The following is a 21655-nucleotide window of genomic DNA, read 5'->3' on the forward strand; positions in this document are numbered from 1 at the left end:
CCTATCTTTTGTGGATTTCTCCAAGCTAGCAATTTTCTACTCAAAAGATGTATGTTTTTAATGACATAGAGAATCCAATTCTAGACCTGTTCTTAGCTATGGATTTTTGTCACCTAAACTATTGTCATGGTAGGAAAAAAACAAGTAAATTTATTTATTTACCAACTCTAAGTCTCTACTATCATAATCAAACACTAAATTAACTACAGGCCGTTGTATAGGTAATAAACAGTAGCTTTAAGCCACCACATTTTAGGGTGTTCATTATTCAGCGAAACGTACTATTGTATAACTACCCTAGTTCATAAAATACAACTAGTTAAGCAAACAGTGACTGTTTGAAAAGGAATAACAAATTTGGAGTTAAGAAAAACAAAAACAAAAACATCTCAAGAAGACAATGCAAATGTATGTCCTGTACGGACCTGCACTCTACAGCCTGGGTAGATTGGTTTACTGTGAACAGTAAACCACCGTGCATGACTTACACAAGTGCATAAACAAAAAGTCGTATTTATAGAGTTCTAAAAGATTTAGAGGACAGAGACACAGCGCACTCAGTATACTGCTTGTGTACGAGCATGAGGACCTGAGCTGGAGCTCCTGAACCCATGTGAAAATTCTGTCCCTCTGCACCTGTAACCCCAGCACTAGGGAGGTAGAGGGAGACAGCCAGTTCCCCGGCTCCCTGGCTGACCAGCCACACCAAACTTGTGAGCTTCCATAGTGAACGATCCTGACTCAAGTGTTGTGAGGGCCAATCAGGAGGATGATTTCTGAGGTTCTTCTCAGTCCTCACAGGTGCATACCCACTAGTGCCTCACAGCACATTCCCAGGGACTCACAAGCGCAAACCGTTGCTTTTCAAGATCAAGTAAAATGCTGCTAAGAGAAAGGCACCCTTTACAAATATTTTTGAAAGACGTAACTTTAGAACAACAACAAAACTCCAAAACTGATAGAAATTTGTGAGATCAGCCTTCCAGAATACACCAATTAGATTATGGTCATTTTAAAAAAGACAAGGGAAATTCAGTGGAATACTAGATTACAAGATTCAGAGATTAAAATAGGTCCAGAATTGGATGTCATACAAATGTACGTCTTTTGAATAAGAAACTGTTAGATTGGTGAAATCCACAAAAGGTAGGGTCCTGGAGGTATAGTCTCAAGAAGATGAGATCCCACGGTTAATGACAGATTCGGGCTTGCATTGACTGGGAGACAGTATTTCCTTTTGTTGTTCAGGCCGGTCTTGACATCATGCTTCTCTTGCTTTACCCTCCCATGTTCTGGGATGCCTAGTGTGTACCACCCAGCTAAGTAAACACTTTTATAGCCTCTCATAAGGTGTAGCACATGGCAAAACACTTGCCTATCATGCTGCAAAACCTAAATTCCATTCTCAGTATCACAGCGTATAATAAAATAAACACATTCTCCCCTGACCATATTAGTCTCCTTGTCTTCAAGACTCAGCTTTCCTTTCTTCATGTATTTACACTTGACGTGTCTCTCATATTCTAGTTCTATTTTCTAAGAGCATCCCTGTCCCATTTATCTGGCCAGAGAGTAGAAAATAAGTTGATAAGAATATGTGTGTTGTTACTGTGTGTGTGTGTGTGTGTGTATGTGTATGTGTGTGTATGTGTATGTGTGTGTGTGTGTGTAGGTACCCATGATTAATCCATATTAATAGTTGATTTAAAATAATATTTCTATTGTCCATTATTAAAAAGTGATCGAATGGGGAAACTGGGTCATTTTTCCTGTACACTAAAAAACTGTATTATTTTGCTTTTCCGAATGATTTAACTCGATATTTTACTTCTTTCCTCCTTGATGAGAAATTTTTTTCTCCAATAATTATTTTATTCACTCTAAATCCCTTTCACAGCTCCACTCTCTCCTCTCCTCCCAGCCCCACCCTTACAAGTCCCTCCTCCTGTGGCTCCCTCTCCTCCTCCGAGAAGGGAGAACCCCAACCCCATAGATACCACCCCACCCTGGGACATCTAGTCCCAGCAGGAGTAGGTATAACCTTTCCTACTGAAGTCTACCCAGGGAAGGCAATACAGAAGGGGAAGGGGATCCAATGGCAGGGAACAGAATCGGAGACGACCCCTGCTCCACTCGTTAGTGGTCCCACATAAAGACCAAGCTGCAAGTTAGCTACTGATGTGTAGTCTGTTCTAAATAGTATATACCGCAACAATTCTATGATGTGTAATTTTATTGTTTGTTATTCTTTTGGCTTTTGATTAATGTTGACAGTGACTACAAAGGACATTTAAAGTGGCCTTATCCTATTGGCTGTTTTCAAAGGATAGTAAATATCGAGCAAAGGAAAATCGACTACAGTGTGTACATAATAAAGTGCTGGTACAAACTGTTCTGTCAGTGCAAGGGAGATACTTGTATGACCCTAGTCCGTGATGGGAAACTGCTCTTTTTAGATTCGAGATAAGCTCCTCATTGGTCTTTCCTTCTTTACTAAGCATCACTTGCAGAATACGTGCTAGGCCTCCACATCGTCCATCCCCTTACCACACCACTGCATGTGGTGAAATCCATCTCTGACAAAGGAGCTTCAGATGAAGATGAGTTAGCTACAAAATCTGTCCTCAGTATAGGAAAGGAGAAGAGAACAGAGAGGGATACTTACCAAGGTCTCTTATGGAGGCTGAAGTAAGCATAGGATCTGAACTGATAAGCACAGCTGAAAACAGTAGCCAGGGGATGGTCTTTAAAGATAATTTATTCACAGACTGCAGATACCACAGTATTAAGGTGTAATTAATCATAAATCCAGGAATTGTAATTAATAATATCTGCAAAGACATTTTGGTGGTAGAGAGATCAGATCTCTCTTGCATTGTTTTGGAAAGCAGAAGACCAGAGAGAGGACTGGCTAGCGGTTTGTTAGCTCACTCTGCTAGAGCAACACCCCCCACCTCCCCCACCTAAGTAGAGATACAGGAGGTGGCTGAGCATAGGTCTTCTGGGCCAACATATACCACAGTTCTCTGCAGCTACTGCTCCCCCAGCCCCCGTTCCTTCTGGTCAATTGTCTGAACTCGGTATGCCTGGTTTTAAATTAAAATGCATTGCTTCTGATGGTGTTTAGGCCAGAGACTTCCTTTTACAGAACTATTTCTGAAAGCTTTGGAAGATATAATGCACAGCTTGTGACCAGATGAGTTTTATCTCAGTGGCTGGCTTTCATTAATAGAGCCCTCTCCTCTTGGTACTCAGATGCCGCTGGGATTTGGGTTACACTTGCTTCTGTGGGTCTCCCTCTGCACTTTCACTGCTCCTAGCAGTTGTAGCGTTAGACGGTAGGGATTTAAAACAGGACATAGCTCATCAAATTCATTCCTCTTTGAGACAATATACTTCATTGTCATGTTCTTACAGATTCCCAGAACTAACATGATGATTGGTGTCAAATTTTGCAGTAAAATAGTCAGAATTGTTTCCCTTCTCCAACTTTCTCCTGAGCTTCCAATATTCTAGAACACTGCCAATATATGTGTGATGGTTCGTATATGTTTGGCCCAGGGACTGACACTATTATCAAGTGTAGCCTTGTTGGAGTAGGTGTGTCACTGTGCGTGTGGGCTTAAGAACCTAATTCTAGCTTCCTGGAATTCAGTATTCTGCTAGCAGCCTTCAGATGGAGATGTAGAACTCTCAGCTCCACCCGCCCCTTGCTCCCATCTTGATGATAATGGACTGAACCTCTGAACCTGTAAGCCAGTCCCAATTAGACATTGTCCTTATAAGAGTTGTTTTGGTCATGGTCTGTTCACAGCAATAAAACCCTAAGACAATTTGTTTCTTTCTTTCTAGATTCACCACTCTGATGTACTATAATTTCCCCATTCTCTTTATTTTCTATTTTGGGATAAAATATTATAAACTGAACATAATTAACATGGTTAGTGAATGGAGAGTAATATAAAAGCAAAACCATTACCTGCCAAAATAACTTTTGAAGCATGTATATATCCATGTCAAATGCAACATTAAAGATAATTACTGGTGTAAATATCCCAAAAAACATGTCAGGATCCATCCACTGTATGGCATCTGCATATAACTGGATCTAGTCATATAAAATTGATTATTCACACATATTTGCCCTTTGTTAGCATAGAACACATGCCAGAGAGCCTTCTCTAGCAACAGAGAAAGAAAATTTGAGAACGATACAATACAGTATGGGGTTGAAGCAATTCTGTTGGGGATTATGCAACTTTGCATCTGATTGGCATATGGAAACACAAAATGGAGGAAAGCTAATACACATCCCTGGACCCTTCTCAGGGAGAGGACATTGACACAGGTAGTAAAGACCATATAGCAGGTTTACAGGAACAGAGGAGAACAAAGTATTTTAAGTAAGTGGGTTCTTACACATAAGAATCTACAAATGAGTAAATGATCCCATGGAGTCCAAGGAGCTATGAAAAAGCCATGTTCAATCAATATCTGTGAAAGAATGAGAGGTCTAGGCTGGAACAGAGATGAAGTTCGTGTGAGTAGTGAAATATCAGGGGGGTCATCTATCCTGATGCTAGTAGATATCTGCATGTTCTACTAGGAGCATTCATCTTTCTTCTGTGGGGCAGCCTACCACATGTGTGGACTTCAGCTAGCCTCTCTGGCTTTAGCCTGTGCTATCAGGGTTTTGAGAACAGGCACAGGATAAAGTTTACACTCCCATAACTGCTGTTCTTCTGAATGTCTTTACTTCTGGCCCAGTTCCGTGCTTTTTCTCAGAAATTGAAACTGTGGCAAGCTGGCTTATTAGCTTGCAGAGTCCTATCTTAGACAGGTCACAGTTCTGTGGCAAAAGGTATCTTCCCCTGGTGGAGACATTGGAAGGACTTAGAGTTGAATTTATGTCAAGAGAATTATCTAGGATTAGATAAGTGAACAGTTCAGTTTTTGTCCTTGCACAGATAGACTCTCTTAACATTACTGGCTATGTCTGAAAAAGTCCATCATTTCCAATGACCACTTTAGTTGGTCAGTTGCTAAATATAGCCCTTGGGCTAAATCGGACTCACTGTTCATTTCATATATAGGCTGTGAAACAGCTGCGCCTTTCATTCATGTATGGAGAAGGCCTTTAGTAGCAGAAACTGAGATCACAGAGCCTGTGCAATGGAAACGATTCTTGTTTTGTCCTCTTATAAAAAAAGCTTTTACCTCAAATTTCTGGGTGGGAGCACTGTTTAATGCATCAGGAATACAGTCTACATTTTTTTATAGTAAGTATTCTCCTGTCTACATGATCCCAACTGTTCTAATGTTGTCACTTCCGTGTCTAAATCTCATTTGTCTTTGTCATTTCCATTTCATGGAATAGACTCAATTTCTATTTCTTTATATATCTTATCCTATGCCCCTTTCAGGGACAAGCATGTCTTCTACAAAACATATAAAACATTTTTCAACTATCGCAACAGTATTGGATCATTATCGGAATGATCTTACTACCAGAATCCTGTGATTGAAACTCCATGCTATCTTCCTGGCCAAATTCTTGTCTAGGATTCTGAATTCTGATCTATCCTCAGTAGTTGTGCACATATTCACTTCCAACAATCTTTGTGCTTCCAAACTGTGGGCTCTGTTCTTTCAGTGTGGTTATTTATTATTATTATTATTATTATTATTATTATTATTATTATATTACAAACATCATTTGCTTGTTTAAATGGAAGGAGATCAGGTTTTTGTTTTTTTCAAAAATTCATTAGCCTTCTTTGCATTTATGCAACCCTTAGATATAATGTTGATATTCATTTATTATACAGACCTGAGTAGATGCAAAACTCAGAATTTCAAAACAGCATCCAATTAAAAATAGTATCACAGGAAGAGGAATTGGAAAATCCTTCAGATGCATGTTCAAAAATGCTGCAAAAAGTATACTTGTTACTGATGAACAATGTAAAATCTATACTCATTACTAATAGACAAGGTAATGTCATATTTACTGACTTTTACTATTATATGTTATGCGACTTCTAAATATCAAGGAAATAGAATGATATTTACTACTAATTACTGTTTACATGTGATCAAGACCTTCATTCATGCTGGCACAAAATCAATGTCAACACTAGTTGATAACTTTTTTTTTTGGGTTGATTGCATTTCTTTAGAGACTTAACTATTAACTATTTATAACTTAACAGTTAACTATTGCTACATCCATTGGTCCTTGGGTCGTATTTGCAATAGTTTTTATAACCGCTATCATGGTTGTAAACCAAACTATGCTCATTTAGTTTTCAATTCCCCAATAAAAGAATAATTAACTCAAACTAAAACCAATTTGCCCAACAGAAAAAAAATCCAAGAAAACCACAGTAACTTGTAACATTCCTGGTTTTCTTTGCCATTTCTGCGAAAAGGCTGCCCTCAGTCCTCTGTTAGGTATCAGTATATTTTCTTCCATTTACTTTTTTTTCTGATTCTTTTAGTATAATTTCTAAACATGTCAAAGAAAGTAAAGAAAAACACCATTTCCAGTTTGCTGCTTCTTCTTCTTCTTCTTCTTCTTCTTCTTCTTCTTCTTCTTCTTCTTCTTCTTCTTCTTCTTCTTCTTCTTCTTCTTCTTCTTCTTCTCTTCCTCCTCCTCCACCACTACCTCCTCCTTCTCTTCCTCCTCCTCCACTTCCATTTATAAAAGGTCAGTGTAGGTTTATTATTTAGGTAGAATTTCTGGAGATTTCTATTCAGAACTTTGATTCTTCTCTCCTTCAATTGCTCTAGTTACTGAAAGTTGAGTCTGACTAGTAGTAACTGTGCTGTAAGTGTTTTAATCTGAGAGAGGTGAAGGACACCGATGACAGCTATGCCATCACTTCCCAAGGATAGGTACTGCTTAATTCTTTCATCTGAATGTATTATATTAAATGTATGTAACTAGGTATACAATTCTAATTTCCTACCACGGTTACTTTCTTTCTTTAACTCAATCTGATATCGCTTACAAGATAGACTAGACTGAGGGGGGATGGGTCTTAGCTTACCTCCAATCGTACAGATCAAAGATAGTATCAAGATGATTTCAGGGAGGTCCTGGGGAGTGCTCAAAAACACGCTTTTGAGAAGATCCAGCCATGCATTACTCAGTTTGACATTGTGGGTTGTAGTTAGATTCTCAAAAACTTCTTCCATTCCCGTATTTAATTACAGTCAGCGTCTCAAACTCTGTGTCTCTGAAAAACTCACAGGGGATCAAAGGGAATAGGACTTTTCTTCTTGGTGTCTTCCTAATGCCCTTCTAAAAGAAATAAGGAGAAATAAGTGATTTTTTCTCCTTTAAGTATCTTGACTCCTCACTCATGGCCCTTAAACATTAGGAATGCAACTCCTTTCTGTGACACTTTCTACTGGAACGAAATGTAAACTGCATAATCCCAAGGGATAGGCACTAGCCAGTGATGCCTTGTATCCATTCTCAGTCCTGACTGCTCCCCAGCCATTGTCTGTTTTGAACCTGTTCAACTACCAAAAGGAATCCTTCACAGAACCCTTCTCCCTCCATTGAGACCACAAGCTAGTGTAGGTTATGCAACTGTTTGAGGAAGTGAATTTTACTTTCAGGTAAATTTTAACCAGAGTCCAGCTAACAGACCTTACTGATAGAAACCAGGACTTTCTTTTATCCTGTGTGGAGCACCATCGGACCATGAGTCTGATAAGAGTTTAAAACAATGAACAATAGCCACAAACAGAGAACTTATTTCGTCCCAAGGTCAGACAGTTTCACACTGGAGGTTTTTAATTGCTTTCAAGAAATCTCATCTTGTGGGCTGGGGCAAGGACTCCTCATGTCCTAGTTAACCTCAAATACACACACACACACACACACACACACACACACACACACACACACAATTGCCTACCTCAAAATAATAAAAAAAAAATCACAAAAGAAAACAAGAGCTTGAGGTTGATCTGGAAATAGAGCAACGGCTCTCAGCTATGTCTGTCCAGTAAGACTCCATCTCAGCAGTAGCATGAATCACTTGGAAAGCTGAAAAGAAAAAAATCCTGATGCTGATCCTGAGGTTACTCCCCTCGGAGGTGAATTAATTGATCCAGAGTGCATCCTGGGTCTTGGGAACTGTACAAGTTCCATTTTGACCTTCTCTGCCTGCTTTCAGAATTTAATACAGCAAAGGGGTCTCTGGTTCTGAACTGCATATCGGAAGACATAGTCCCATAAACACTTTTAAATCATTTTAAAACATTTAATTCTAATCAACCAGTTCCCAAAAGATTATATAATTACTCCGCATTTCGATTATTACTGAAATTTAGGGATATCCCAGATTAAGTTTAACACAATTGATGACTAGTCTTTAATGTTTTAAAGATATGTGTACAAGAGCTACAGAACGAACAACCAGATTTAAAATGCCGCCAGAACTTCTTCAGAGTAAATCAGTTTACTGTGTTTCAATAAATGTATGAGTCCAAGTCTCATTATGAGAAAAATAATGATTTCCCTACATAGTTTCAGCCATTATGATTTCCCTATATAGTTTCAGACATTATTTCACCAAGGAAATGTTTTGGTTTTGGTTGTGGAGATATTAATGTCCACCCTGATGTGTACATTACCCTTACTGGCCAGCCAACCAAAGCTCAGAGACCCCCTTTCTCATAGCATGGAAGTTGTATCCATTCACTTTGTCCCTGAAGACTTTTCCCCCATCATTACCATCTTGTAGGAAGGCAGAGAAGGAGCTATCTCCGACAGTGTGCGATGGAGTTCCTACTCACATGAGCAAGCTCTGAGGCCCAAGCCTCACAATTGGGGTTGGATACAACTGAAGGTCCCAACGTCTGCTTAGTGAACTCTGAGACATTAAACACCCTCCCTACTCACTGATCCTGAACAGGGAGGGAATTCTACTCAACAGTGCTGGTAATTCATAAGGAACAGCCCAGGCTCACCATCTTCCACCCCACTCTCTTTTAGGGCATGACTACTGGGTACGTCATCAATATGAAGTCATTATCCATGTGGTGGTGAGTAGTTTCTCAAGACCTGATAAAAAGTTTAACGGTGAAGGGGTGAGACAGAAATTTGCCCTAAGGCAATTGGTCTTACAGTCTTTGGTTGTAATGAGAAAGCACAAGTGCGAGCCAAGACTCTAAGCTAAACAGTGGCTTCCTTTGATCTTCGAACAGAGGCGGTCCAGAGAACAAGCACCAGATGGAAAGGTCAACTTCCAGAAAGAGAAACAACAGGAGGGCTCACCATCCAGGGCACAGGAGTGTCCTAGAGAATGTGAGAAGTGGAGGCCAGGAACTTCCTCTCACTCCAGAACTGTCCAAAACCAACTGCAACCTCACTGACAGTTACTTATTCCAAGCCCCGCCCCTGCTATGTGCCTACTGGCTGGAGGTCCATAACTCCTGACTTGATTGGCTCATAGAAACAGCATCCATTTTCTGTCTATTTAAGGCATTGAAAATTTTAAAGCTGTGCTTATTTAGAAAAGTAATAAGGGATCGAGAAAACAATCCTCCAGTAAATGTATTCTTTACATTAAAATGTAAATACAGTGACTATAATACAGTAAATATATTATGTATATTTAAGCCGTGGTATAGTGAGTTTCTGGCCATGAGCACATGGACAGTGTTTTCTCTGAATTCAAGTAAGAGGAAGTCTTCTGGATAGGGTGAGGTTATAGATATTTTGAATGCAGAATTCCTGGTTGCTGGATTTGAAGCTTTGGGTTGGGGACTTGGTTCTGGGAACAGAAGAATGAAATCAAGACAAATAGAGACCACTATGCGGAGCTTCGCCTACAAGTTCCTGGAAAAGCCCCAGTGGTTGGTGCTGTTCCCACTGTGTGGGAAACCCTTGTGCAAGCCTGTGCAGGTGTCAAATTGTGGCCACTGCTTCTGTGACATTGCCCGCAGCAGTTCCTTAGTGAAGGAGTCTTCAAATGCCCCGAGGACCAGCTTCCTCTGGACTATGCCAAGATCTACCCAGATGTGGGTCTGGAGGTGCAGGTGTTAGGTTTGGCTCTATGCTGCATCCACAGTGAGGAGGGCTGTCGCTGGGATGGGACACTTCATAATCTACAGGGCCACTTGAACACTTGCAGCTTGAATGGAGTTCCCTGCCCGAATCGCTGTCCAGCCAAGCTGAGCCCGCATGACCTGCCCGCCCACCTGCAGCAGGACTGCCCTAAGCGCAGCCTCAAGTGTGAAATTTTGTGGTTGTGACTTCAGTGGGGAGGCATACGAGAGTCACGAGGTTGTGTGCCCTGAAGAGAGTGTGTACTGTGAGAACAAGTGTGGTGCCCACATGATGAGGTGACTGTTGGCCCAGCATGCCACTTCTGAGTGCCCCAAGCGCACCCAGCCTTGTGCCTACTGTACTAGGTTTATGACACCATCCAGAGTCATTAGTACCAGTGCCCAAGACTGCCTGTTCCTTGCCCCAACCAATGTGGAGTGGGCACTGTGGCTCAGGGGGACCTCCCCATCCACTTGATGGATAGCTGCAGTACTGACTTCATGCTCTGCCCTTTCAAAGAGTCTGGCTGCAAGCACGGGTGCCCTAAGCTGGCAATGGGACGTCACGTGGAGGAGAGTGTAAAGCCTCATCTGGCTAGGATGCGTGCCCTGGTGAGCCAACAGCAGCAAGAGCTGCAGGAACTGCGCAGAGAGCTGGAAGAGCTATCCGGTAGGCAGTGATGGAGTGCTCATCTGAAAGATTGGCAGCTTAGGGCGTCATCTACGAGAGGCCAAGGCCAAGCCTAACCTGGAGTGCTTCAGCCCAGCCTTCTATACATATAAGTACGGTTACAAGCTGCAGGTGCCAATCGCTTTCCTTAATGCCAATGGCAGTGGGGAGGGCACGCATCTCTCCATCTACATCCGTGTGTTGCCAGGAGACTTTAACAATCTCCTTGAGTGGCCCTTTGCCCACCGGGTCACCTTTTCCCTGCTGGATCAGTGACCCAGGTTTGGCTAAGCCACAGCAGGTCATTGAGACCTTCCACCCTGATCCAATCTGGAAGAACTTTCAGAAGCCTGACACTTGGCAAGGCTCCTTGGATGAGAGTTTTTCTGGACTTTGGCTAACCCAAATTTTATTTCCCACCAGGACATCCGAAAGTGAAATTACATATGGGATGATGCAGTTTTCATCCATGCCTCTGTCGAACTGCCCTGAAATATCCTCAGCCAAGAGAAGATCCTTTTGGGTTCAAGTGGGAAGGGAGATGGGACAGGATCTCAGGCACGGGCTGCAACTGGATTGGGGGCTGGTCCTCCTTTCTGCTTCTTTTGCCTAGGTTGCTAGATCACTCTCCCTACCACCACCACCGTCATCCCTACCCCTCAGGTGCCTCCAATTGGTGCTTCAGCCCCGGCCCCTGGGGAAGCAGGTCTCGGGGTTATCAAGGGCTAGAAATGTGATCCCAGGGCCTGCTTCCCCTCCTGGTCAAGGCCAACTACATTCTACCCGGGCTGAGGTGCCTGTTCAGGTGCGATTTCCCAAGAGCCATAGAGGTTGTGGGAGGTATTGGCAAAGGGAGGGGCTGTTATAAGAATCTGCCTCTAGACTAATTTCTCTTTCCACTCCCAGTGGGGCCCTCTCTCTAGTGCTAGAACAGAAGAGCAGGACAGCTCTGATTTTTTAAAATAAATCCTGAATTGTATTTACAAAATAGAGATAGAATTACATTATTAAATGAAATAAGAATATTTATGCTTGTAGAAAGATTATTGATTTTGACAGATGGTCATTGGTGGGTCTCAATGGAAGAGCATTCCATTAAGTTATGTAGAAGAATGATGTGTTAATGAGTAACCATGATTTGGTGGGGAAAAGTATGAGGAAATATTTGTCTCAATCAGCAAGGAAACAAGATTAGTGAAGGCCTTCGTCAACAGATTCAATGGACTTTTTACTCCATTTCAGTCTCCATCTGTTACTGCTTCCTCTCTGTGAGCAAGAATCAGGTAACTTCATTTCCTTTTATAGATATTTATAGATATAGGAAGTCGATGGCAAATAAATACTACCTGGTAGGCCATGTGCTATTTTATGAGTGGTTAAGAGGGATGTGTGCTTGGTTCTGTGCGCTAACCATAGATGGATACAATTCCACAGTTAGCAAATCATGTAGTGTGAGCATATTTGAAACAATGACTATAGAAGGCGAGGTAACAGTGTGAATGAACTTCTGAGGTGTGCACCTCTTGCTGAAAGTGGATAGTTTCCTGGAAATATGTCTGTTCTATATTACTGTAAAGGTAGCAGACCTGCTAGACACAAAGGGTATCTTTGCGACTTCTGTCTGTTTCTTGGAATCATGGCCAGGTTCACAGTTGAGCAGCATATATATGTTTTAAGTTTGAGACTGACTTGTCTCCAGACTCACGTTCATTAAGATGTGTTTTTGTTATAAAAATAATCTGCTTTATGGATTTGTCTATCACTGCCAGCTGACCTAATTTAAGAGTGTACGTAACATCATTCTATTATTTTTGGCTCATACTAAGTGACTGAATAAAGAGCATTTAAACCATCAGTTTTCTTCATGTTAAGGTGATTATATACATCTATGATGAACCTTTAAGAAGTGGGGTTAATAGTCTATGGAGGTGGCTCAGGGATTAAGAGTCAAGAGCAAATAATATTCTCTTGGAGGATCCCGGTTCTGTTGGAAGCACCCACATCACCAGGCTCACAGCGCCTGCCAGTCAAGTTCCAGGGGATCCAAAGACCCCTTACCTTCTGTTCAAGGGTGCATATCCCCACTACAAGCATAGTTAAAAACCTAGAATAGTCTTTAAAAAATATTTGAGGAGAGGAAGCAAAAAAAAAAAAGGTCAACTCAAAAGAGGGACTGACAGACCCTATTGCTGATGCCAAGAAGCGCTTGCTGACAGGAGCCTGGTTTAGCTGTACCCTGAGAAGCTCTGCCAGAGCCTGACCAATATAGATGCAGATGCTCACAGCCAACCATCGGACTGAGCATGGGGACCCTACTGGAGTAGTTAGGGGAAGGACTGAAGGATCTGAAGGGGTTTGCAACCCCATAGGAAGAACAACAATATCAACCAACCAGAATCCCCAGAGCTCCTAGGGCTCCAGCTGCATATGTCGCAGAGGATGGCCTTATCTGGCATCAATGTGAGAAGAGCCCCTTGGTCCTGTGGAGGTTCAATGCCCCAGCATAGGGGAATGCCAGAGCAATGAGGTGGGAGTGGGTGGTTGCAGGAGCCCCCTCATGGAAGCAGAGGGTAGAGGATGAGATGGGGTTTGTGGAAAGTTTGTGGGAAGGAGGATAACATTTGAAATGTAAATAAATAAAATTACAAATTAAAAAAAGAAAAAAAGAGGGGTTGAGGTTTAATGATAAAGTTTTTCATTAGAATGAAGGCAGGCCTGGGTTCAACCCTTGGCACCAATAAGGAATATGTTTGTAAACAAAATGGATAATGAGAAAGGTTCCTGTCATGGTATAGCTCCAACTGTAAAGACACAGGAAACCTGGGAACAAATGATAACGAGGGGCTAAGCAGTACAGGAACTGTTATGGCATCAGTGATGGACAGCTTGATTCATTCATTCAATCATTCATTCATTCACTCTTTCTCTCTTCTGCTTCTACATTTTGCTAATTTTGGTTTTCTTGTGTATTTAATCCTTCTCTGCAGGCAAGGAACAAATTACTTAGGAAAACTAAAACGTTTGTAGTGGTTTTAACTGTCAGATGAGCTTGTGAGTCAGGTGGTGTCAGTTAAGGCTGTTACGGAGATGAAAGTGCTAAGGGGCAGGAAAGGAAAATAATGCTATTGCTAGAAGACCACAGTCCCACAGACCAGCCCATGTGAAGCATGAGCACAGAACTTCCTGACAAACAGGGTTTCTCTAACAAACCTGCCTCATGTGTTGAAGAGGTTCCTCATGATTTTGTACAGCTCAGATCCACTGCACTTTTGGAAAACAATTTGATACAAATTTGCTTGTAATCTCAGTCTAGAGAGTGCCATTTCCTAGTGTGTAGAAGAGGCAATGAAAATGGTTATCGTAAGGCAAAGGGAAGTGCTGTTAGGACCTCTGGGGTAGTACACGTGCATACTTTCCTTAACGCTGAACCTCCTTTTCAGAGTCTTCACAGAGAATAAAGCATAAGAATTATGAAACAGCTATCCTGGGAAGAAACGTTACCATCTTCTGCAATATGACCAGTTTGGCTGATGTTTTGCAAGTTACCTGGCAGAAAATCCAAGACTCTTCACCTCACAATATTGGCACTTACAGTCACAAATATGGAGAAAGGATTCTCCCACCATACGTAAACAGGCTGCGGTGTAAGTTGCTGGAACCCAGTGCCTCCTTCATGACTATCCAAGGAGTGACATTTGACGATGAAGCCTGCTACAAGTGCCTGTTTAACACTTTTCCACACGTCAGCCACGGAGAACAAACCTGCCTTAACATTTCAAGTATATAACACCTTCCTCAAGGGTCCCATTATGGGGGTAGACATCATGGAGTTATAGCTCTTAAGGACACTATCCTTAAGGAAGATAGATAATGAAGGCTGATGATGTTTGATCCAAGTACTTAGACAGGAGAAAAATAATGGAGGCCAATGGGCATGGCGCACTTAGGCAGCGCTGTCTCCCACCTCATTTCTTTAAGCTATGCTGCACTGGCTTCAGTTAAGAAGAGAAAACCTACAAGAGTACAGAGTGTAGTTACTAAATGGAGAAGTTGTGAGAAAAGATAGAGAGCCCTGAGAGGAACAATAGAACTAAGGGAATTAGTATTCCATATTCTTCAAATAAGTAAAGTCACAGTACTAGTAAGAACACAAGTTCTGCGTTATGCTGCTATAAATGAAAAGTAAATAAATAGTTGTATGGAAGTTGAGACAGCAGTCAGTGGACAGAAGAAAGGTGCTGGAAGTTTTATGACGTGTGTGAGGAGTCATCAGACAGGGGTGTGTTTTCAGCATTTGTGTGTCATATAGAAATTGGAGGGAAATGCCATTCTCTCACAGGAGAGAATTTGGTATGGTTTGTCTTTCTAGTAATTTTGTTTCCCCCTCTTTGCCTCAGCTGTATCTGAACTGGTAACTGAACTCCAGTCTGTACCTGGCTCTGAGGATCTTCATAGCCTTCGTTGTTCTGCTGTGGGAAAGCCTGCCCCTGGAATCTCCATTTACCCATCACAAGTCACAGTACACCCAGCACAAGAGTACCTTGTTCAGAACTCCAATGGCACAGTGGCTGTCACTAAAATCTACAGCATCTCTTTGAAAACTGCGAGGTCCCTGGGTCTCCAGAACGTGGTTGTGTCCATGACTCACCCTGTAAGACACGAAGAGAAGATAGTCCCTCTGCCAGGAAATCAAGGATGTAAGTAAAAGTGACAGGGAAGTTGAAGGGGGCAGCTGGTGCTGGGAATACAGCTTAGTCTATGAAACACTTGCCATGAAAGCACGGAACTCAAGTTTGATGCCCACATGAAAAGCCACTTGTGGGTGTGTGCTTGTATTTCCAATGCTAGGCAAGCAAGTAAAGCTGAATCCTGGGACTCACTGGCCAGACAGCCTAGAATAATCAGTGAGTGTCTGCTCTCAGTTCAGTTCTCAAGGCTAAAAAAGTCACAAGTTGGAAGGCTTTCCTGGTTTATTTCTGGCTTCCATAGTTCATACATGTACACACACATACATGTATGCAAACAAGCATGCATTTACACATGTGCATACACAAACATACACACACACACACACACACACACACACACACACAAAAGAGAGAGAGGAGAGATATTTATCTTTAAAAAATCCATTATGAAAAGTATTCATACAAATCAGCTATTTTGGAAGAAGTCAATCAGTATAAAGTACACACATGATTAAGGCATGAACAATGAAGTCAGGCACAGTAACACACACTTTAATTCCTGCACTTGGGGGTTAGAAGCACAAGGATCTCTGCGGGTTCAGGGACAGCCAGGTCTACAAAGTGAGTACCAAGACAACTAGTGCTGTAGAGAGAGATGCTACTAAAAAAACAAATCAAAGAATGGACACTCTCCACCTTAACCCTGCATACTGCAGCAGGGTTCAATAAACATGCTCTTTGCCATACTGCGTTTGCTTTGTTTGTTTGCTTGCTTGCTTGTTTTTTTCGTTCATAGTTTTTGGTCTTGGTTTTTCTTTGGAGACAATGATAGCCAGTTTTATTTTTCTGCCAAATACTTTTTAAAAAGTATTTTCATAATCTTTTAATTAATGTTAGGTAGTTTTGTTTTTTTTTTCCATCAATTTGGTGAAAGCCATTGGATTTTCCTCACTTTAAAATTTTATTTTTTTAATTAATTAATTTTGTCTCTCATATATTCCATCTCCACCACATTTTCCCCTCCCTTCTTTCCTCGATTCTCTCTCCCTCAAATCCACTCCTTCTCTACTTTTCTTCAGAAAAGAGCATGCTTCCCATAGCATAACAGAGTACAATAAGACTAGGCACACACCCTCACATCAAGGCTGGATGAGGTAACCCAGTAGGAGGAAAGCATTCCAAAAACAGGCAAAAGAGTCAGAGGCAGCCCTGAGTCCCACAAGAACACCAATGTACACAACCATAACATGTATGCAGAGGACCCAGTCCATACTCATGCAGGCCCCCAGATTGTGTGCTCCTATAAGCCCTGGGAAGTTGATTCTGTGAGCCATGTTCTTCCGGTGTTCTTGATCCCTCTGATTCCTACCACCTTCCTCCTTTATTCCAAGAGGTTCCTAGAACTTTGCCCAGCATTTCACGATGGGTCTCTGCATCTGCTCCTATCAGTTGCTGGATGAAACCTCTCTGATAACAGTTATGCTAGGCTGTGGTCTGCAAGGATAGGCAAATATCATTAGGAATAATTTTCTTGTCCAAATCAGTATATCATATGATGACATTTTAAAACCAAGTGAGTTTTGTGATTTCCTCTCTCCCATTTTCTCCATGTCCTTGCAACCTGGGCCTCCTGCCTTAGAGCTTCCTCACTCAAGATTTATTTCCTCTTCCAGGACTCAGGGGTCCATGTGCCCTGATCCCACTGCATCACCTAATAATATTACTCTCTCTCATTCTCTTTTCTAAGTTTTTTAAAAAAACTTTAACCACAATTAGACCTGCATGCATACACACACACACACACACACACACACACACACACACACACACACACACAAAGAAACATTCAGGCAAAACACAAAACACTCATTCATATGAAATGATCATAAATTGGATGTTAAATAAAACTAATAACATATACACCACACACACACACACACACACACACACACACACACACACACACACACATTTGACCGTTGGTGTTTTTTCTTTTTTGTTAGCCCATTTTTTGACTGGCCACTTGGGTGTTTGTTTGTTTGTTTGTTTGTTTTTTCAGTTCTTTTGCAAATTCTGGGTGTTAGCTCATGTCTGAAATGAAATGTGGCTGTGGGCCATTTGTTCTGATAGATTCTGTTACTATGAAGTAAACTTTCTAGTTCACACAGTCCCATCTATCTGTCCTTGGGGTAGACCGTGTGCTGTTGGATTCTGTTCAGAAAGTTCTTGTCTAGAGCAAGTTCTCAGCTTTGGTACTGCTCTTTGGGGACACACTTTCCACCCTGGTGGCTTGTATGATTTTTCTTCTCATCTTTTTTTTATTTATAAATGACAAACAGTTTAACAGGTGACTTAAGTGCTCTAGTAAAAGGCTAGGAAACCCAACATGTAACACACCAACATGTAACACAAAGCTGGTCAGTAACTGGAAGGCTTTGCAGGGTAGGATGCACCATGTAAACAAAAGGGAACTGCTTAAAATCCCTGGTGCCAGTGGTGCTGTCACAGTGACTCACCCCCATTACAATGACCTTCAGCTACTCACAAGGGAATGCCACCATGACCTAAGCATGTCTTGTAGGTTGTTCCTTTTGATAGTTTCATTAACTTTTCTCTTTGTTAAGTTATCATACAAAGAATGTGTATAAAAATACTTTGTTCTACTGTGTCTCCCTCTTTCACTACCCTGTCCCCTGGAAGCCAGGGGCCTTGTATATGCTAGACAGGTGCTCAAAACCAAAATTGAACGTATCTCCAGAGTTTCTTTTCTTTTCCTTCTCTCTTTTCTCTTCCTTGCTTTTTTCATTTCCTTCCCTCCCTCCCTTCTTCCCTTACTCCCCGCCCCCCTCTCATTTATTTTAAAATCTTATGTGGTTGCTGAGTTTGGCTTTGAACTCACTCTGCTCACTCTACAGTCCAGGCTAGATTTCAATTTTCAATCCTCTTTCTTCAGCCTGCCCATTAGGTATAAATGCAGGTGCCACTAACACAACCTTTCTAAAGGCCTCCAATCTGCAGGTTACTATTTTTCATTACTCTTGTAGGAAATGACTATTATCTCTTCACATAAGGGGCTATGTAGTTTTTCACTCTTAACTTCAAGATTTATTCTGGTTTCTGTTCTATGTCCATGAAATTGCAGACACAACTGAGATTTTTAAGTTTCCTGTTTGTTTTTAACAACTGTGTTTTCCTATCACTTATAGAGCATACAATTCAGTGATAGTATAGGAGCCAATCATTTTTAATATATTTACAAAGTTAACAGCCATTAGTAAAGACATCATAGAACACCTCTGTGTGCCGAGGTCCTCCCCCTCCCTTGGCAATTTGTTTTTATTAAGATAGAAGTCGCCATATTAAAGGGTATCATCTGTAGCTTGTTGGTGTTTTCTAATTACTTTGCGGCAACCTTGGATGTTTAATTACAGAACCTCTCCACTACTTCCTGAAGAAACCAAACACCTTTTGCAGTAGCAAAAATCCCCAATGAATAAAGCAAATGGCTTTCCTACTACCTGGCAGTCACTAACTTATTTTCTATGCCGATGGATTCATCGACTGCGGTTACTTCCTTTCAATGCAATCCTACAGTATGTGGCTATTCGGGATTGCTAGCTTCCACAAAGTGGGTTTTCAGTGTTTACTCATGGTGACATATATCAATAATTCAATTTTCATGAGTCAAAGTATTCTCCAGTATAGATGCATCACTCTTCATTTTCCAATTCCTCAGTTAAATGATGCTTGAATTATTTATATTTCTGACTGCTGTAAAAAATTCCTCTTGAGCATTTGTGCACAAGGTTTTACATAAACATATATTGATATTTTTCAGCTCCCTGGTAATAATGAACCGGGAAGTGCATTTGTGGGTTATGTGATAGATAAAATGTCCAGTATTTTCACAAGCTGCCAGGGGTCAAACTATTTTAAGTTCTTAACAGCCATGTAAGTCTATTTGGGTTTTGCTTACATCGCTGCCAATATTTATTATTCTGTTTTCAAAACCAATATAGCTATATAATAGGTAGGAATGGGTAGTTTATTTAATACTCTATATGTTTTAATGATAACTATCAAATCTTTATGTTCCCACATCAAGAAAGCCTATAAACTGTGTCTCATACATGCATGCATGTAGATATCATATGTACATATGCATATATACATATACACACATGTGTATATTCACATATAACATATTGCATAGACATATATCATACATGCATATATACATATACACAAATATGATATATAGTTCATGTGAATGGAATTGTACATAAAATTTTAAAGTGAATGGTTTTGTAATATCGTCCTCCAGAGGACATTTACTTTTGCTGTGTCTGAGTGTTTGTGGTAAGGGATAATTTTCTCAATCTTGTTAAGAGTAAGCAAGAAAGGGCTGGAGTTATGGCTCAGTGAGGCAATGCTTGCTTGCATGAGCAGGCCTCTGGGTTTGATCACTAGCCCTGAAAAAAAAAAAAAAGGAAATATATGCTTAAGTCTTTGAAAAGCAGAGGCCCCTTTCTGCTTCATTCCTCTCTCCTGGATTGTAACTATGGAGATTCAAGACTAAAGTAGACATCATGCTCTATCCCTGGACAATATTTACCTCCGGGTTTTATTGTTCAGTGTGATTGCTTACATTTCTGCCTGGTTTTCAACTGCTCTGTTTTAACTTTGAACTCGATAACTGGTACATTTTTGGTGACATGCGTTCCTAAGGGTCTAACCTGACACTTGGACGATGCTTTCTCTTACTAGATCTATGACTGATAGACTCTTGTATGTTAAAAGGTTTTAGGTAACGTATCCAGATCTTTTTAATGTTTACACGGGGAAGTTTGGATTCAAGCTAACCAGGCGACTCTGGAACTCAAAGCGGCCCTTATTATTCACTATCAAAACAACCACTTTTATTATTTCACGGCTTTAATTTTACACTAGTCCTTTTATTGTTTTACAACTTTACTTTTTTGGTCTTTTGTTTCCATGATTGTGTAACTCTATTCATCAGTTAACGAACTTTGAACCTCCATTTCCTGCAGTAGAAGACTGTCATTTTGGATCTTCATCAGACCCTTAGATCAAGTGTTGGAGATTCTATTAGCTGTGTTTCCATAACTTCAAAAGAGTGGTATTGATTTTGTTCATAGTCTAAAGTCTGGCTTTATTTTCATAATCCCCTCATATTAAGATAAATTTATGAACATGATATGGAGGTACAGTCATGGTACCTCATTCTCATTTCTCAGGCAACTGTGGGGCAGAGCATAACTGGCTGTGCCAGGTAGCTGTGGGGGAAGAACTTAGACAGAATACCAACATTCTCCCATTTTGCCTTAATTTAAAAAAGAAAATTATAGGCGATGGTGGAGCATGAATAGGGTGATCATAATCTCTGACTACTACTGTGTGTGTGTGTGTGTGTGTGTGTGTGTGTGTGTGTGTGTGTGTGTGTGTTTAGAGAATAAGATTAAGCACATTTGGGAGGAAAGAAAAACTGTTTTTCTTAGATGTACATTTGAAACCCAGAGGAATCCCACTCTTTGGAAGAGGCAGTAAGTGGGAACTTTAGGCAGATGAACTTTTCTGGGTGGAGTCTATTTGGCCCACGAGAGGTAGGTCTGAGTGGGTTTCCTGTAGTTTATAAGTTTACAACAGAGATAACAACATGAACATTCTTTAAGTTTTTTTGTGGAGCAGAGGAAGAATTTGTCCTACAGAACGTGTCCTGGGTGTCTTAAAACAGTTTGCCATGACAAAAAGACAGAGAAAGCAGTTTCCAGATCCTATTTGGAAAGACTGCTTAGCAACAGAGGGGTTCTAGACTTCCCAAACTTGGGGGTCTACCTGAGAAGCTGATAAAGAAAAGAACATGTCTGTGTTAGTAGGTTGGCTAGCTAGGAGAAGGAGCAGAGGGGCTGCTGGAGTGTCAACGTCTAGTGTATTGGGGGCTCTGGGTACAGTCGCACACAACCAGGACACAGGGGGTACAGAGCAAAGGCAGAAGCAACTGCACGCAGTTGCAAACTTTATTAATCCTTATATAGATATGAATATGCATTACTACAATTTCCATTTTGGCAAGATACCATAAAATCGTTATTCCCACAATATCAGGAACAACTGAGGCAAGACTAGACAAAGAAATACGACTAAACAAAGGTTTCTTCTCAAAATATTCACATAACAAATCACCCCTCTTCTTATTATCAAAGTATAC

General features: G+C 41.0%; 2 protein-coding genes and 1 pseudogene across 7 annotated transcripts in view; 2 read left to right on the forward strand and 1 right to left on the reverse strand.

Annotated features, from left to right (window-relative positions):
• The window catches only part of Slc9c1 (solute carrier family 9 member C1), a 66495-nt gene extending 57082 nt beyond the window's left edge, over positions 1 to 9413 (reverse strand). For 2 of the 6 annotated variants that reach the window (XM_039088182.2, XM_017597925.3), the window contains exons 1-6: positions 9296 to 9407; positions 7932 to 8062; positions 7053 to 7306; positions 5831 to 5931; positions 3980 to 4108; positions 2666 to 2831 (exon numbers count right to left, since the gene is read on the reverse strand). In XM_039088182.2, the coding sequence (XP_038944110.1) occupies positions 2666 to 2831; positions 3980 to 4108; positions 5831 to 5931; positions 7053 to 7200 (544 nt within the window). In that variant the 5' untranslated portion in view covers positions 7201 to 7306; positions 7932 to 8062; positions 9296 to 9407. Of the gene's footprint in view, positions 1 to 2665; positions 2832 to 3979; positions 4109 to 5830; positions 5932 to 7052; positions 7308 to 7931; positions 8063 to 8988 lie in introns of those variants that run through there. The other 4 variants (XM_017597926.3, XM_017597927.3, NM_001008762.2 and 1 more) reach the window with 4 other exon arrangements.
• A 61-nt stretch (positions 9414 to 9474) lies between these two features.
• Traf4-ps1 (Tnf receptor associated factor 4, pseudogene 1) lies at positions 9475 to 11359 on the forward strand (annotated as a pseudogene).
• Cd200l2 (CD200 molecule like 2) lies at positions 10981 to 16169 on the forward strand. The gene is made up of 3 exons (XM_039088711.2): positions 10981 to 12021; positions 14179 to 14517; positions 15136 to 16169. The coding sequence occupies exons 1-3, from the start codon at positions 11958 to 11960 to the stop codon at positions 15441 to 15443; spliced, it is 711 nt and encodes a 236-aa protein (XP_038944639.2). The 5' UTR covers positions 10981 to 11957; the 3' UTR covers positions 15444 to 16169.
• The last annotated feature ends 5486 nt before the right edge of the window (positions 16170 to 21655 follow it).

This window comes from Rattus norvegicus, chromosome 11, assembly GCF_036323735.1.
Source record: "Rattus norvegicus strain BN/NHsdMcwi chromosome 11, GRCr8, whole genome shotgun sequence".
NCBI classification, from domain to species: Eukaryota; Metazoa; Chordata; class Mammalia; order Rodentia; family Muridae; genus Rattus; species Rattus norvegicus.

Excerpts from the sequence above, each read along its gene's own strand:
- Cd200l2 (XM_039088711.2), top strand. The coding sequence starts at position 11,958 with ATGGACTTTTTACTCCATTTCAGTCTCCATCTGTTACTGCTTCCTCTC. Across the intron at positions 12,022-14,178 it reads TCTCTGTGAGCAAGAATCAG|AGTCTTCACAGAGAATAAAG; the intron begins GTAACTTCATTT and ends CCTCCTTTTCAG. Across the intron at positions 14,518-15,135 it reads AACCTGCCTTAACATTTCAA|CTGTATCTGAACTGGTAACT; the intron begins GTATATAACACC and ends TCTTTGCCTCAG.